General features: G+C 42.3%; 1 protein-coding gene across 1 annotated transcript; it reads left to right on the top strand.

The window, feature by feature from the left end:
* Positions 1–201: 201 nt before the first annotated feature.
* LOC136754019 (TPR and ankyrin repeat-containing protein 1) lies at positions 202–17,856 on the top strand. Its single transcript, XM_066710383.1, has 7 exons — positions 202–282; positions 5,409–5,538; positions 6,058–6,214; positions 6,450–6,523; positions 7,239–7,318; positions 8,078–8,210; positions 17,536–17,856. Exons 2-7 carry the CDS (start codon positions 5,437–5,439, stop codon positions 17,539–17,541), a joined length of 552 nt encoding a protein of 183 aa, XP_066566480.1. The 5' UTR covers positions 202–282; positions 5,409–5,436; the 3' UTR covers positions 17,542–17,856.
* Positions 17,857–18,923: the final 1,067 nt, after the last annotated feature.

Here is an 18,923-nt window from a genome sequence, read left to right on the forward strand (position 1 = left end):
GTGGCATGACACATCAGAGACAGACATTGAGAGAAATAGGAAGGTCCCCAGGAGAGAAGATCACAAGCAGTCCAAGAAATTACAGGGTCATGGTGGAGTTAATAACTAAGAATGACAGCTGTTCAGTATGTAGACAACCGATGTGCAGGGTCAAAGGGATTGTCATCAATGTGATGTGACCAGTACCGATATTGAGAATCAATGAGAAGAATGGCCAGGGCTTCACACTCCTGCATGTTGTGTCAGCTTTCCCCACAAGTAGGCAACCTTATCTGCAGAATGGTAAGAGCTGTAGTTGATGATCTATTTCCCTATAAGACGGTTATCCTGGGTTTTAAAGCATTGAATTCCTATAACTATATTGTGTTTTACTGTGATGTGTACTTTTTCCTAGTGTGTATCTGTGTGTGTGGTGTTTGGGGGCATACTTTGTATAAATACTTACAGCTTTAAGGACTTACAGATTCTTACAGCTGCAGGAACATTTAAAAAGTTGTCTTTTAGAAAGGATACAGCCCCCGCCCACAGCCGGTTGACAACGGATCAATGGATTTTCGCCCTTGCCCTCCAGAAACTCTGTACATGGGCTTGATGGGCAAACATTTACACTACAGTATTCTATAATGACAGTTTTAAGCATCTTCCAGTCACACAATAGTGCACTCCAGCTATGAAAAACACTAAAGGAAGGTGTTTTATACAGTGAGGGAAAAAAGTATTTGATCCCCTGCTGATTTTGTACGTTTGCCCACTGACAAGGAAATGATCAGTCTATAATTTTAATGGTAGGTGTATTTTAACAGTGAGAAACAGAATAACAACGAAAAAATCCAGAAAAACGCATTTCAAAAAAGTTATCAATTGATTTGCATGTTAATGAGGGAAACAAGTATTTGACCCCTTCGACTTCGTACTTGGTGACAAAACCCTTGTTGGCAATCACAGAGGTCAGACATTTCTTGTAGTTGGCCACCAGGTTTGCACACATCTCAGGAGGGATTTTGTCCCACTCCTCTTTGCAAATCCTCTCCAAGTCATTAAGGTTTCGAGGCTGACGTTTGGCAACTCGGACCTTCAGCTCCCTCCACAGATTTTCTATGGGATTAAGGTCTGGAGACTGGCTAGGCCACTCCAAGACCTTAATGTGCTTCTTCTTGAGCCACTCCTTTGTTGCCTTGGCTGTGTGTTTTGGGTCATTGTCATGCTGGAATACCCATCCACGACCCATTTTCAATGCCCTGGCTGAGGGAAGGAGGTTCTCACCCAAGATTTGATGGTACATGGCCCCGTCCATCATCCCTTTGATGCGGTGCAGTTGTCCTGTCCCCTTAGCAGAAAAACACCCCCAAAGCATGATGTTTCCACCTCCATGTTTGACGGTGGGGATGGTGTTGTTGGGGTCATAGGCAGCATTCCTCCTCCTCCAAACACGGCGAGTTGAGTTGATGCCAAAGAGCTTGATTTTGGTATCATCTGACCACAACACTTTCACCCAGTTCTCCTCTGAATCATTCAGATGTTCATTGGCAAACTTCAGACGGGCCATGTGCTTTCTTGAGCAGGGGAACATTGCGGGCGCTGCAGGATTTCAGTCCTTCACGGTGTAGTGTGTTACCAATTGTTTTCTTGGTGACTATGGTCTCAGCTGCCTTGAGATCATTAACAAGATCCTCCCGTGTAGTTCTGGGCTGATTCCTCACCGTTCTCATGGTCATTGAAACTCCACGAGGTGAGATCTTGCATGGAGCCCCAGACCGAGGGAGACTGACAGTTATTTTGTGTTTCTTCCATTTGCAAGTAATCGCACCAACTGTTGTCACCTTCTCACCAAGCTGCTTGGCGATGGTCTTGTAGCCCATTCCAACCTTGTGTAGGTCTACAATCTTGTCCCTGACATCCTTGGACAGCTCTTTGGTCTTGGCCATGGTGGAGAGTTTGGAATCTGATTGATTGATTGCTTCTGTGGACAGGTGTCTTTTATACAGGTAATGAGCTGAGATTAGGAGCACTCCCTTTAAGAGAGTGCTCCTAATCTCAGCTCGTTACCTGTATAAAAGACACCTGGGAGCCAAAAATCTTGCTGATTGATAGGGGATCAAATACTTATTTCCCTCATTAACATGCAAATCAATTTATAACTTTTTGAAATGTGTTTTTCTGGATTTTGTTGTTGTTATTCTGTCTCTCACTGTTAAAATACACCTACCATTAAAATTATAGACTGATAATTTCTTTGTCAGTGGGCAAACATACAAAATCAGCAGGGGATCAAATACTTTTTTTCCCTCACTGTATATTTATTTTTTCAAATGTATCACTGAATTAACAGAACAGACAGAAGATGTGATCATGACCACATCATTTAACAAATTAAATGAGATATAATGATGGTAATATAATGTATTGTGTGTGTGAGGGACACTCATCTGTGTGGATTCAAAATGGACAGTGGGGTGAGAGAAAAAGTGGAGTACAGATAAAAGACAATGTCAAGAAAAATAGAGTGAAAGCAATGTTTTTACTGAAGTTAAAGATTAAAAACATTTTCTTAATTTGTAATGAAGGAGTACGATGTCAGAAGACATTAAATTAAACGCCTTCACTGGCATTAGTTCAGTGAGCTGCTTGAGTCTATCCTGGTAATTGGCCATCCAGGCCTTAAAGTTTGGGCACCTCTACACAATACCAATACCCTACCAAGAATCAGTTGCAAACAGTTTCAGTTACGCCCCTTGAATGTTACAATATATTTTACTTTGAAGATACAATTAGCTTTATAGCCTTCTTATATGCAATATGCTTAAATACATACACTGTTGGAATTTGGTACAGGTGTACCTTATATTTAGATATTCTGCTGGATATAAGGTACATGGGGAAAATAAGTAAATCAATTATAAATTATAGTTTAGTAGTCAGAGCTTTAGTAGGCAGGTTATAGAGCAGGGGGTTGTGATAAGGGTTTATATGGTTTTAAAACTAAGGAAATCTCAGCATCCAAATGTTAGAAGAAAATAACTGCTTATTTTGTCTAAGATGTTAACGGGGTAGTTGGAAAAAGAACATACATATACAAGTTCCTTTGAAATGTAAAACTGGATATACACTCACCTAAAGGATTATTAGGAACACCTGTTCAATTTCTCATTAATGCAATTATCTAACCAACCAATCACATGGCAGTTGCTTCAATGCATTTAGGGCTGTGGTCCTGGTCAAGACAATCTCCTGAACTCCAAACCGAATGTCTGAATGGGAAAGAAAGGTGATTTAAGCAATTGTGAGCGTGGCATGGTTGTTGGTGCCAGACGGGCCGGTCTGAGTATTTCACAATCTGCTCAGTTACTGGGATTTTCACGCACAACCATTTCTAGGGTTTACAAAGAATGGTGTGAAAAGGGAAAAACATCCAGTATGCGGCAGTCCTGTGGGCGAAAATGCCTTGTTGATGCTAGAGGTCAGAGGAGAATGGGCCGACTGATTCAAGCTGATAGAAGAGCAACTTTGACTGAAATAACCACTCATTACAACCGAGGTATGCAGCAAAGCATTTGTGAAGCCACAACACGTACAACCTTGAGGCGGATGGGCTACAACAGCAGAAGACCCCACTGGGTACCACTCATCTCCACTACAAATAGGAAAAAGAGGCTACAATTTGCACAAGCTCACCAAAATTGGACAGTTGAAGACTGGAAAAATGTTGCCTGGTCTGATGAGTCTCGATTTCTGTTGAGACATTCAGATGGTAGAGTCAGAATTTGGCGTAAACAGAATGAGAACATGGATCCATCATGCCTTGTTACCACTGTGCAGGCTGGTGGTGGTGGTGTAATGGTGTGGGGGATGTTTTCTTGGCACACTTTAGGCCCCTTAGTGCCAATTGGGCATCGTTTAAATGCCACGGCCTACCTGAGCATTGTTTCTGACCATGTCCATCCCTTTATGACCACCATGTACCCATCCTCTGATGGCTACTTCCAGCAGGATAATGCACCATGTCACAAAGGTCGAATCATTTCAAATTGGTTTCTTGAACATGACAATGAGTTCACTGTACTAAACTGGCCCCCACAGTCACCAGATCTCAACCCAATAGAGCATCTTTGGGATGTGGTGGAACGGGAGATCCGTGCCCTGGATGTGCATCCCACAAATCTCCATCAACTGCAAGATGCTATCCTATCAATATGGGCCAACATTTCTAAAGAATGCTTTCAGCCCCTTGTTGAATCAATGCCACGTAGAATTAAGGCAGTTCTGAAGGCGAAAGGGGGTCAAACACAGTATGAGTATGGTGTTCCTAATAATCCTTTAGGTGAGTGTACACATTATGTGGAAGCAAATAGAAAATGTAAGTTGTGTTAAAACTATGAAATATGTTTTAGATTTCTGTTTACTTCTTTTTTCAATTTGGTTCTATTTGTTTGTTTATTCTACATGTGTATGTCTATGATTACTAACACCACTGCAATATCATAATGGTGTGTTTGTGCATCCTTTCTGTAGTTTATAAAAGGTTCTGGAACTTTGCAGGAGGGATTTTTGACGGTTCCCTCAGATTTCTTGGTTTTTCCTTCTGAACTGTTTTTCAAACCACAATCCAATTTAGGCCTAGAGTTCACTTAACAATTTTTTCAAATCATGATCTGGATCATTATCATGCTGGAATGTTTATTTTCAACCAACCTTTCACTTCTTAGAAGAGGGAACCAGGTTCTTGCCCAATATTTCCTGGTAAATGTTTGAATCCAGCATTCCATTAATTCTAACGAGAGAACCAGGACCAGAGGATGTAAGACAAGCTAAAGTAAAACAGATCCATCTCCATATTTGACAGAGGGGATGATATTCTTCTCAACATGAGTTTCACCTTTTCAGTGACGAACATAACGCTGATTAGCATGTCCGTAAATCTCAATTTTGGTTTCATGTGACCATAAAACATTAAGATGCAGTTTAGCAAATTCATACTGCTCCTTTTTTGCTGTGCTATCAGAAGAGGCTTATTTCCCTGCAATGCTAAATTAACACCAGATTCATGCAGCCAATGTCAAATAAGAAATTGTATCCTGATGATTCTAGACTCTCTTGGAGATCTTTAACCATTGCCCTTGGGTTTGACTCCCAAACTATCTTTCTCACAGCAGTGGTAATATTTTCTTAAATCTTCTTCATAGCAATGTAGCGATTGGAAACTGGAGGGTTCAGGCTCTTGTGATTATTTGTATTACTGTCAGCCAACTTGTAGAAGTCAATGAATTTGTGCATTCAAGAAACACACTTTCTTCTGATAAATCATCTTTTTGTAACAATTTATCATGAGATTAATAAATGTGGAGGCCATTATATACCTTCACATAGACATTTGTAAAACATTGATTGTTTTGCTGTTTTACTTTTCTCAGGCATGTGATCAACTCGTTCAGTCACTCCATGCTGCCTACAACACGAAGTGGGCCTCTAATGGAAGTTCCTCTAAAGGAGACAACTGCTCCACAGCCAAGGCCTCTGGAGTTAAACCCAGATTCACACAAGGTAGGATAGTTGTAGGATGTCCCTCATGACCATTTACTGCAGTAAATTGCATTAGTTGCATTTAAATTGCATAAATTCCATTTAGCTAATTTATCAATGCATGTATTTGTCTTGGTCTTGATTTAGCTAACCTTCTCCATGATTTACTGCACTTTTATTACATCTGTGCTGATTGTGTGGAGCTGAGTTCTTTAAGTACCTGAGTGTGAGAAAAACCACAACAACAAACACATTTAAAGACATTTAAAGTGGTATTTGGAACAAAGACAATAGAAAAACTAGAACAGATCTATTGATTAAAAACTAGACCCATAAGCTTGAATGGTGCATCTTGACCTTTTATAAATTGGAAGCCTTAATCTTGCTTTAAAAGATGATCTCTGGTTTGCAGGAAGATCTTTCGTCTCAATACCTTCTGTAAACGTTAACTGTTTTATAAATCATTGCAAATTAAAGGATAGCACAACATTGCCTTCTTAATGAATATTCTGTCTCTTCCTTTGTTCTTGTGTCACTGAGATGCTGAATGGGGAGTTAAAAAAGCTGTACACGGCCATCACAAAAGCTAGGGTAAACCTTTGGCTGTTTGACGAGAACCAAGAGAAGTGTGGCCCTGCCTTTGAGTACCTGATCAAAGGAGGGTATGTGCAGGTAGTCAAGATTGATGAAGAAACAGGTGATTTAAAAAAAAATCTGATTTGAATCATGATTCTTTGGTTGTGCTTGACAGGAATGGATGTATTTCTAAAGCAAATTGTAGATATATTTATTTATATATAATTCAATTGTCTTGTTTTAGCAGAGATGTGATATGGGAAATGAAAATTAAACAATGAAAATGAATCAAAGAGTACATTTTCAACATGGTGCCTGCTTAGTTATGATTTTTGTCCCCCCAATTTTTGTTTCAGATATGTTTATTAAACCTTCTACTCAACAAAAGTGGATTGAAAGGGATTGTTTTGCAAAACATCAGTGCTTGAAGGTAAGAAAAATCATTAAATTATGATAATTAAATACATTGTATCAACTGCATTTTCCAGTTATTTAATGTATAATATATTGTATGCTTTCTTAATACATCTTATCAATAAAGGTCATGATTCGTTTGCGAACAAAAATAAAACAAAATATTTTCCTAATTTTATATTTAAATTGCAACAACATCCAGAATTAGAGCAAAACAACAATAAAAAAGATAGTCATCTTGGTGAGTTCCATTATTTTGTTTGGAGTGCAATACAGCCATCAATCTCAATGGGAAAACCACTTAAAATAAATGCTGCTGTATCAATATTCAATATTTAATATATATTTTTCATGTATTTCTCAGGTTGTTTCAATACTAAAAAATGGGTTTGAGTGTGTACAGTTGGAAATCTGAATGTATTTGATTGTGCTAATATATAATAAAAGAACCAATGTGAAAAACGCACTTTAGCTTAAAAGAAATTGCTATAAAGGAAACAATAAAATATATTACTTTTGGTATCCTTTTGTTATTCTTGGATTCTGCTTACATTATATAGCATGTTAAATATGTTTTCCCATTTCCCATCTACATATCTACACACAGAGTGTAATAATTATGTTGCCCTGCATAAGTATGTCTACTAACAAATATAATAATAATATGCAATATGACTTGCAGCACTGTTATACAGCAGAGTTGTTATTATTCTTTCTCTTACTGCTTCTAGGTTGCTGCCAAATGCAAGGATAAATTGGCCTTGGCTAATGATGCACTTCTCAATTTGCATTCCAAGAAAGCCAGTCCCAAGTAAGTCTACAATACAAGACTATTATCTGCCTTGCCAAGTGCCAGTTATCTATCTATCTATCTTAAATATGTGCCACATTTCCTACAAAATACAGATTAGTGTATTTTGTTAAATACTGGGGATTAGAATTTAAAATGGTTTGTTGATGGAATACATGGTACCCGACATATTTGTGTAATCCATTTCCAAATCGAAGTTTACCATTACTATACAATAAAACTAGAAAGAAATGTACTCTGACTACTTAATCAGTAAATAATAATTTATTTACTGATTAAATAAATGATTAGCATTAGCAGTAAATAATCATGACTATCATAGCTTGTGCTGTTAATATTTAGTGGAAGTGTTGACATTACTTCATATATTCACAGAAAAACAACATAATGTTTTATTGCACAACGGTCCTTGGCTTGCAGCCAATAGAGTCCTTATATTGGTATGTCTTCATTTGCCAAGTCCATTTAAAATACTGTGATGATTTATAACTGGACATTTGGGAAATCATTTAAACATTGAACTAATATTCACAAAAAGTAGTACCACTTTTATCATAAGCATGTCTTTTTCAGACTTTGGTTTCCTGTGAATTAAAATGGTTAATTATGTATTGCGTTCTTTAAGACTTACGGTGGCCAATTTTCTAACTACATGTATTTACATGACAAATAATGTATGATTGTTATGTAGAAGAGTACCCACTATTGATCAGTATGTAACTGTCTAAATGTATATGTAATTATTTTTTCTTTTAATAGGGAGATCCAGCTGGAATATTTGCAACTATCTAAGACATATCTGGAGTGCAATGTACCCGATCTGTCCATGAAATGTTTACAAAATGCAAAGGAGTATAGACTGTGTGCACAGTTGAGTAAGCAGATGGAAAAGGTGTGGTACTCTTCAGCTTTAAAGTCTTCAATTAGGTTTTTGTTTTAGAATTAGAGAGATCAATCAGGTGTCCTTTTCTAAAGGACATATGCAGTTTCTAAAATGACTGGTTTATATTTTCTCATGTGTTGGTAAGAATGTATAAGTAATGTATCTGATATCTCTGTTCAAATTCTATCATATTATTATATTAGCAACACTTTCAACACTTAACTGTGTAACCCTCACCAAAACCCATAGTGGCTGTCTAAAGCTCAGCAGACTGCCCTTTCAGGATGTGAGGTTTCGTCACTTATAGGATAGTGAACAGACAGACAGACTACAACAAGAGCACATTTTCAAATTTTGAAGATAAACAATGGGAAAACCCACTGTTTCACAGCTATTAATATTATTATTGTTGTTGTCACCGGAGAGCACAGGGATAGAGAGTACTGTTGTCTTAATAATGCTCACACTAATTCACATTTAGTCAAGTTTGCATGTCTGGTAATCTACATGCCACAGCTCAACCTTACGGCACACAGGCTGCACTTCCCCTTTTTGCACGTCTGTATAGGCCTGCAGAGCGCCTTTACAAATAATTATTTTCTGATTCAACTGCAACCCAATGTTATCTTTCATTTCAAAAATCATTTGTCACACAACTGAGATAATAACTGTGTGTCCTGTGTGGGTAACATGTCGACAGGACGTACAGAAAATATGTCAATGTGTTGAGTAGTGTTTAGGGTTCTGTATTTTGGAGCAGAAAGTTGGGGGTTCAATCCCATGTGGGAGACACTGCTGTTGTACTCTTGAGCAAGGCAGTTTACAGATTGCTACAGAAAAAAACATATAGTTGTGTAAAAACAAGGTGAAATATTGTAACAACTGTTAAGTTTCCCTGGATAAGGGCATCTGCTTAGAAATATAGAACAGTATTATTATAATATAATTATAATTATAAGGGAACATCAAATACCACAATAATAGCAGAAGTAAATCACAAACAAAATCATAGTATATACAGTCCCTATAGGAAGTATTTCACCCCCTTGTATTCATCCCCACAACATTTTGTTGTCCACTTTGATTTACATAACCTACTCAACATGCTAAAGAACCAATACTTGGTAGAACCACCATTGGCAGTAATTACAGATGTGAGTCTTTTGGGGTCTCTACCAGGTTTGCACATCTGGATGTGCAATATTCGCCCCTTCTTCTTGGCAAAATTGTTCAAGCTCTATCAAGGTGGATGAGGATCGTTGGTGGACAGCAATCTTCTTGTCTTACCACAGCTTCTCAATCAGATTCATGTCCGGGCTTTAACTAGGCTACTCTAGGACATGCACTTTCTTGTTTTTAAGACACTCCATTAGTTTTGGTCATTGTCCTGCTAAAAAGTAAATCTCCATCCCAGTTTGATCTAATCACATCATTTTTTGGCACATCTTTATTCAAATTCCAAGCAGGATTTTACATGGTTTTTTTTCAAATATTGCTTTCTTCTTGACACTCTTCTATAAAGGCCAGATTTGTGGATTACCTCAACTATCATTGATACATGGACAGTTTCTCTCATCTAAGCCATGGAATGCTGTAAGTCTTTGAGAGTTGTAATTGGTCTCTGACTAATGCCCTCCTTGCCCGGCCTGCTCATTTTGGGAGAGTGGTCTGCTCTAAGTAGATTCTGGGTGGTGCCGTATATCTTCCATTTCTTAGTGTTTGACAAGGAATATTCAGTTCCTTAGTTAACTTTGTATACTCCTCCTTTTAAATGCATCAACATTTCAGGTTGTAACACAATAAAATGTGAAATCATATAAGGGCGGTGATTACTTCCTATAGGCCCAGTATAAATCAAGAGAAATTGCAATAAACAAAATATTTCCAAGCCATCATACTGGGAGGGTTGTGTACACCAAGGAAGCACCCTCCAGCAAACTAGTGTCACCAAAACCCAGCAATCGTGCCATGGGAGCAGTGCCAGCACACTGAACCAGGCCTGTATCAGCCAGAGATGATGCAGACCCAGCAGTAAAGCCTGCAAAGTCACTGCCAACAACCACAGCAGCCTGATAGTGGCTGATACAGAATAATGTAATTCAAATTCTTGTCAGTCACATGTACTGCCTGTGCACAGTCTAGCTACTCTGTGGCTTTCATTTTAGGAAAAATAAATAAATAAATAAATAATAGGAAATTATATTCTTAATTACACCAATCTATCTATTTCAATTTGTAATTACAAGTTATCTTTCAAGTCGGAAGCACTGCCAGGGGGGAGGGGCTTCTGTGCACTTCCATAGGAACCCGATCGAAAACATCACTCTATCAAAGCTGCCATTGGCCCCTGCGCACGTCACTCAGAACAGGTCCCTTCCGACTTCCTGTTCTATAAAACATGACGTCAGCGCAAGTTCATCCTCTTTTGCCATTTCGCTGGACCCCAGAATGTGAGCTCTCTGTGTCTTGTCTGTGCATTAGACCCTTTGTTATTATTAACAAATTATGAATCGGTTGGTTGGCTTCACGGCTGTGTTGTTTGCCACAGCTGTGTTGTTTGCCACCGGGGCTCCGGCTGCACTTTCGGTTTCATTTTTGCTTACAAATAGAGCACTTTAAAAATAATACTTGTGTTTAAATAGTGCTTTATATATTCCAATTGCTTGCTGTGTTGGTTTTTTGCCCACAGGGCTTTTTCTTCCACAGCAGGAGCGCTAGCAGCGGCAGTAAAATCCGAGGCCCGGCTGCCTGGCCTGAGCCTCGGTGTGTGGTAAGAGATCTTGCCCACATGAGGGGCTCCTCTGTCGGTTTGCGCCCCCACTACAGCCCACAGCTGCAACTGTAGGAGATCTCACTCTCAGTTTGCTGAGGAAGAGCTTGGCTAAACCTCCTTGTCTGTGTGTGCAGGCCTCGGTTTTAGATCCTGCTACGGCTGGTGGTTTACTACCCTTGGCCCCCTTGGACCCCAGACCCCGCATCACCTGGTTTCCCTGGAAACCCCGGCACACATGGTGTGGTTAAGCCTAGGGGAATACGCGGCACTTGTATCTGGCACCTGATGTTTGGAATATACAGTGTTCTGTCCGGCAACAAAATGGTTGCGTCTGGTTGGTGTTGCAGTTCCCCCGTGTCCACAAACGTTGCCGGGTGGAGACGCACTTACAGCGGCAAGCCCGCTAGGCGCTCCACTTGTCACGTCTGTATTTCAAGTGGTGTGTGCCCCCTGGTGCAAATACTGACCGGTGCCCCCGCTGCTTGTTTCCCTGTTCATGTGTGTGTGCGCTCGGCGATGAGCTGCTCTCGCCTCCGCCAATGCGCCGCTTGGGCCGACGTACCATGCCCGCCTGGAGTTGGGATGTCCTATGGCCCTTCTGTCTGGGCACCAACAGTGGGTGGGAATTGGCCGCGACTTCCAGGTCTGCTATGTCACGCCCGGAGGCCTGGCCTCCCATCGGGTGCCCCCGCAATCGCCGCTGCATCTGGTGATCTCCCACTCCGGCGAGTGATGGTAGGGGTTTGATGGCGCTGGATCTCCGCCTCTCCCCAAGCCGCTCCGTCTCCTCCTCCAGCTTTGCAGTGTTGGAGACAGCCGTGCCTCTCACGCTCGCGTCTCTGCCTGCATCCGCTGCTGCGCCGGCCGCCACTATCGCACCTGCCATGGCAGCCATGCTCCCCCTGCCTGACATGCCCACGGTGCAGGCCGCTACGGCTGCACGCACCCCCACGCGTGCACGTGAACGACGGGGAAGAGCGGCAGAACTCCCTTCCCCTTTTCTGAATCGTCACTTGCCTCCTCCTCGCCACACCAGGAGTTCTGGGCGGTGATTCAGAGGGCCGTGGACTGTCTCCAGCTGTCCTGGCCCTCTGATCCTGCCCAGCCACGGTCCAGGTTCAAGAGAGGTCAGCGATCACTGCGGCACACACAGGCCTTCTCGTTGCCTTGCTGATCTCTTGGAGGAACTGAGGGCCACCTGGGACCATCCGGCAACAGCCTCCGCCCTAGGCAGGAGAGGGGAGGCTTATGCCAGGACCCAGGGCACGGCAGAAGCGGGCTGGGTGAATTTCCACCATTCAACCAATGCCATTCTTCTCTCCCTACCTCCGCTGTCAGCGGAGCCACGCGACTTGGCCTGCCCCAATAGGCAGTGTCGCATAACAGAGACATTTCTCCGAAGGGTATATGAGGCAGGAGCCCAAGAGGCCCACCTCAGAAATACTGAGAGTCTGCTAGCCTTGTATTTGGTCCAGCTGGCAGAGCCTTCGGAGCATGAGGACACATCACCATCACCGCCCGATATTTTGGAGATAGCGGCGGTGGCCAACCAGCTGGTGACAGTCATATGTCAAGGGGCAAGGGCAACTGGGTGGTCCTTGGCAACCATTATGGTGGCACGCCACCAGGTCTTGCTGTCCCAGGAATGACGGGTTCCTAAACAGTGTTAATTTTGACAATGAAAACTAAGACAAAAAATATTTTCAGTGAAGATAACTATGACGAAAACAAGACGAAATACTGTGGAAAAAAATGATAACTAAAAATAAATGCCTTCTAATTTTAATTGACTAAAATGTGACTAAATAAAAATTAAACACAATACTAATGGACATAAATTATAGTGCTTTGCGAGACGGCAGGTCAAGGGAGCTGTTTCATGGTCCAATCATAATTATGCATACGCTGACTTGGTCATCATGTTCGTGTAGTGTAGCTTATCGCAGTTCTGCGCAAATACGCGTTGCTCCACCAATGGGATTGGTGGGATTCTGCTTCCTTGTGCCCATCTTGGATCTGAGGCACCTGAACCACTACATCAAGGTGTTGCACTTCAAGATGCTCAACCTGCGCACCATGTCCCAGGCCATCAAGCCTGGCGACTGGTTCACCACAGTGGATCTGAAAGATGCGTACTTCACATCCCCATTGCGCAGGCGCACAGGAAGTTTCTCTGCTTCGCCTTCGAGGGCCAAGCGTTCGATTTTGCTGTTCTCAACCTGAGCATTCTGAGATCACCTGTCGCTAGCCCAATGCACTTTCTTCAAGTGCATCGATGTCATGTTAGCCCCCTTGCATTGCCAGGCAGTCTGTGTCCTCAGTTACCTAGATGACTGGCTGGTTTGTTCTCACTCAAGGGAGCAGGCTCAGAGCCACATGAGCCTGATTATAGGCCGTCTCTATGAATTGGGCCTCCGGTTCAATTGAGAGAAGAGGCGCCTGACACCAACTCAGCAGGCACAGTTCCTTGGACTACGGCTCGATTCTGTTGCCATGCTCGCCACACTGGTGCCAGAGAGACTTGCCTCTCTACACACGTCTCTCCCTCTTTCCGACTGAAAGCTCATGTCAGGGTGTCCCTTTGCCAGAGGCTGCTGGGCCTCCTAGCAGCTGCATCACAGACCCTCCCCCTCGGCCTCCTCCAATTGAGGACACTGCAGTGGTGGTTCAGGTCTCTCAAGATGCACCCTCGCCACGATCGAGCATGCCGAGTCACAGTCACTCCGGTGTGCTGGAAGGCGCTTTGTTGGTTGCGGAGCCTTTACAATTTAACCCTTGGTGTGTCCCTGGGCCCAGTCTGCCACCAAGGAGTCATGATGACTGACACCTCCAAACAAGGTTGGGGAGCAGTCTGAGATGGATGAGTCCAAGACAGGTGGACGGAGCCTGCATGGGCCCTCCGGATCAACATCCTGGAGTTACAAGCAGTACTCCTCGAACTGTCTCATTTCCTGCCAGTCCTACAGGACAGGTATGTGCTGGTTCAGACGTCAACACAGCGGTGGTTGCCTACATCGACAGGCAAGGAGGTCTCCAGTCGCGCAGACTGTACTGTCTAGCATGCCATCTGCTTCTGTGGGCACAGCCACGGCTCCGCTCTATCAAAGCACCTCCCAGGCCTGTCCAACACGGCGGCGGACCTCCTCTCTCGTGGGGGGCCCCCGGTTTTGGAATGGCGCCTCCACCCGCTTGTGATACAGCAATTTTGTAGCCGGTTCAGCAGAGCGGAAGTGGATCTCTTTGCCTCGGCAGATTCCGCCCACTGGCCACTATGGTTTTCCATCCAAGATCGCTCAGAAACCCTAGGGATCGATGCGCACATGTCTCTTTTATTCATTCTCACTGTTCCCCCTTCTCCCAGTGGTCCTGGAGAAGGTCAAGAGAGAATGAGTGACAGTTCTGCTGATAGCCCCATTTGAGCCACTGAACTCTGAGCTGAAGCTAGTGTCACTTAAGACTGCGTTTTTGCTGGCAATCACCTCTGCAAAACACATGAGCGAGTTACATGCCCTGTCCATACACCCATCATGTGTCTGTTTTGCAGGATATGGCTCCACAGTCACGCTACGGCCTAACCCTGCGTTCCTCCCAAAAGTGCTGTCTCCATTTCATGTTAACAGGCCTATTGAGTTGATGGCTTTTCAGTCTCCTCCCTTTGCTTCGGAGCAAGAGAGTCGCTTCACCTACTTTGCCCAGTGTGGGCCCTCAGGTGCTATTTGGAACGCACTAAGGACATTCGGTGCTCAGACCAACTGTTTTTGTCTTATGGAGTGCAGACACAGGACCAGGCGCTTTCAAAGCAGCACCTCTCACATTGGATTGTGGACACGATTACCATGGCCTATGAGTCCACCAGGACCCCGGTGACTGAACACCTGGTGGCCCACTCGACTCGAGGCGTTTACACATCATGGGCCCTTTTTCAAGGCGCCCCCTTGGCAGACATTTGTGCGACTGCAGATTGGGCTTCGCCGCTTACATTTGCCCAGTTCTACAGGTGGATATGACAGGACCAGTCCCTTCCATTGGGAACCTGGTGTTGGCTGCAGTCGAGCCCCAAGTAGCCTACAGGCTCTGGCTCCTGATTTGTCTTCCCAGTCTGCCCCGGTTAAGCACATCCCGATGGAACTATTGAACCGTGTCTTCCCTTCCACCGGACTATGCCTTTCAGTCGAGCACCCACGCGAGCTGCTCCTGGATTTGCTGACAGCCTGTTGATATGTCCCAGGGTCTGTCATGCGGCCTCCAGGCACGTTGCCTTATGAAGCCGCCCTGTATATAGTTAATTAATTATGCATTGTGTTGTGGTGGTGTAGGCATCCGGCCTGTTCCCCACTCTGTATATATATATATGTGTTAAACAGCAGGACTGTAGCTCCGCTTGTGTAGACTGGTGCTCACTGCTGTTGTTCCCAGCTGATGGCGCTCGAGTTTGTTCGCTGCCTCGCTGTGTACATAGTTCCTTGGTCAGCAGGTCTGTGGCCTGCTCTGGCTGTGTGCCATAGAGCAAGAGTCCGCTGCTGCTGTCCTCAGCGGTAAGCACTTGAGCAGGCTCTTGTGTTCTGCTGTGTATATAGTTAATTTGTCAACACAGTAGAGCTAGTGTTGCCCTGCGTTAGCCAGTCTAACCAGCTGGCATCAACTGCTCCTATATTTCACAGGTGGCACATGTGTGCCCCATGGTGTATATAGTTAGTTTGTACGAAATCTAAGTTGTCAGCACAGTGGAGCTTTTCCACTCTGTACTATGCAGTTGAGTAGGAGTTGTTCATGTGCTCCGTGGCGGCAGCATGAATGTTCCTGCTGTCAAAAAAATTAAGAGACCATTGATATCAGGTGTGCGTGTGTATCACCATCATCCCCACCAGCCTATATCAATCCACTGCTGGATGAAGGCCTCCCTAATTGTTTCCACTTGCTTCTATCTACAGCCTCTCTTCTCTTTTCAATGTCACACCTGCAAAGTTCATGATTTCATCTTCCCATCTTTTATGTGGTCCTCTTCTAGTTCTTGTTTAATCTTGTTACATATACATATACATATATATGTGTGTGTGTGTGTGTGTGTGTGTGTGTGTGTGTGTGTGTGTGTGTGTGTGTGTGGATATGTATAAAGTATTGTAATGAGCACCGCATTTCTCAGCTCTCGTTGTGGTTCCACCACGCTGTGCAGAAATAATGGAGGAGGCGCAGGAAAACCAACAAAAAATGTATTTGCGAACAGGCTTTTTAAGGCTAGAACCGGACTTCACTGACTAACTGACTGACTTAACTCTATCTAAACTCTAAACTCTATCTAAACTCTAAACTCTAACTAAAACTCTTCAACTCAACCAGGCCACCCCTATTTACTAGTTTGTACCCCATGACTGGCTCCCCCAATTATGGTGCCCACTGTGTTCCTGCGCGGGGCCAACCCCTGACTCCCCTAAATGCCAAAATTACATAAGCATCACAGGAATGTAACCCATTAACACATATACACATAACCCACATGACCCCCCCAGTTTTTTACTTAATATTTAATGGGTAAGGGTAAGATAAGGTAACATTAAATGTTAGAAAAAAATTATGAGCTCCATCCTAACTTGTCCAACATCTCTATCCAATACAATTACCCCATTCTGTTCCACTTACAAAGAAGCAAACTGTTCAACTGAGTTAATGGTCTTTAATTATGGAATTAATCATTAATCAGCCCTTACAAGCCTCTCGTTGATCTTTATCAACTTCCCTTGTCTCAAACAACAAAACTCAATAACCCTTTAATTCTTAATGAAAACAGAACTGTCATCACTTGTCACTGGTTCCTCCACCACCTCCACAAGGTTTTAACACTGGCAGGTTTCAATGCAGATCTTTTGTCAGGTCATTCCTTTCAAATTATATTAGCATCTTCAGTGGCCCACTTGGGAATTCCTGACAACATCATCAATCAAAAGACCGATGCATGTCATTTCCAAGCTCATACTGTTCACAAGGCTTCCACACAAGCATGGATCATTAGTTAACAAGACCACTATAAGAAAAAAACTGAGATATCTGCATTGGTGGTTGGGGATGAATTACAATTTTGAGAGCTCCTATGGCTTTGTCCTCCTGACCAAGTCATCGTTCCCTTAGTCAAGCGAGACTAGTCCAAAAGAAACTATTTAACTTCTACTACATATGTCTGTTGGGGTTGAATTAACTTATGATAGGTAATAAGACACTGTCTAATTCTAATGCTCATTCCATCCCTGTGGGACTAGAGAGGAAAATTAGTGAGCCGCCAAACACCTGAGGGAAGGCATGATTCATCAACTACACACATAATAAAATACACCATAACCATATGTGTGTGCAGGTGCACAAGTCACAAAACAACATTTTTAAAATAGTCTGCAAACTGGTTCTAGTTTCTGACATGCCAGGTGTCCCAGAAAGTTCTGGAGTGGGAGGGTGTGAGGTGTGATGAATGAGAGGAACACAATGATAATTTTGATTATAGGTGGGGTAAGTAGTAAAATGAATAGAAAACAATATAACATCTGAATAACACCATAATTGATTCATTTTCAGGCCTGAGAGTGGACACTACTGAATAGCAAGAACAGGATAAACAGAATGGGATTTCTTCTGACATTAACATGTCAATGCCCTTTTTTCACATTTCAGGTGCATTTAAGAAATATAACTAACATTGCCTTCATTAATTCAATAAAGGATCAAGGACCACTTACTCTATCTTTCTTCATTTGTACAGAGGAATGCAGGATTTGGACAGGTTTGAGCCAATGTGGTGTGTTAATAATGTGTTATGCAAAGTAGAGGGGTGTGAATTAGTGATGTATCTATGATGTTTTTTTTTTCAATATATTTCTTTGTAAATAGCTGGCAGTATGTTGGGGGGTGGGGGGGTGGGAGCGTTTTGAAATGTTTCATTTTTAGCATCTCTGGTTGAGTTAGTGGTATATATGAACTTGTAATTGTATTATGTTTTGATCTGTACTGTATTATTGCATGTTTGTAATGCTCTTATATTTTGTAAGTCACCCTGAATAAGGCCGTCTGCTAATAAATAATAATAATAATACGGTTTGGTGTTTACGTTTATAATGTGTTAATTGTTTTTTACATCTGTTAAATAAAGTTTATTTTTATCTATCTCCTGTTTTATTTGTATTGACTGTTTTGTTGACAGACTGTAGCAGTCTATAAACTTTGTATACAATTGTATAAACTGTGTAAAAATGTATACAATTTATACATAAAAAAAATTAAAAAACATATATATAAAACATGGTGCAAAAATATGATTCAATAATTTTCTCTAATCTAGGTGAGATATGATTTTGCTTTTGTTTTTATGCAATATGGATTTACCCTTTCATGTACAGCCAGAACATGAAATAACAGTATTTCAGCTTTGAGTCTGTTAGAATTAATGGCATCACAATACTGCTCCTGCTTTCTGCAATTTTTTGGTTTTGTCAGTTGAGCCATCGTGTTTTAGTTTTGTTTGTATGGTTGGGATGATTCATGTCAGAAGAGCTTATTGGGTTCTAAAGTAAACTTGTAACAGATAAAATATTACTAAGGCATAAGTTATTAATACATGTTAATTATCCTTGCTAAGATGAGCAGCAAAATGATAAGTATAATTAAAAATTACACCATTTAGCACCTCTTGTGGGACAGACAGGGGAAGGTGGTTGCACAGGTTTTGATTCCACTTACCTACATTTTCTTGGCAAAATAATGTTTCCTCATACACACTGAAGAACTAAAGAAGTCAATGGATGTTTGTACTTTAAGGGTAAACACTTAAACTTCCAAAGAATTGTTTGGAAATTCTGTAAATGATCCGCCCCCATGTTGAACAGACTGGGGATGTGAACTGCCAAGTGTAAAGCCAGGGGAGAGGGGCGTGTCAATAAAGCATGTACGGTCAGTGTCAGTGCACCCTT

This window comes from Amia ocellicauda, chromosome 7, assembly GCF_036373705.1.
Source record: "Amia ocellicauda isolate fAmiCal2 chromosome 7, fAmiCal2.hap1, whole genome shotgun sequence".
In the NCBI taxonomy this organism is placed as follows: domain Eukaryota; kingdom Metazoa; phylum Chordata; class Actinopteri; order Amiiformes; family Amiidae; genus Amia; species Amia ocellicauda.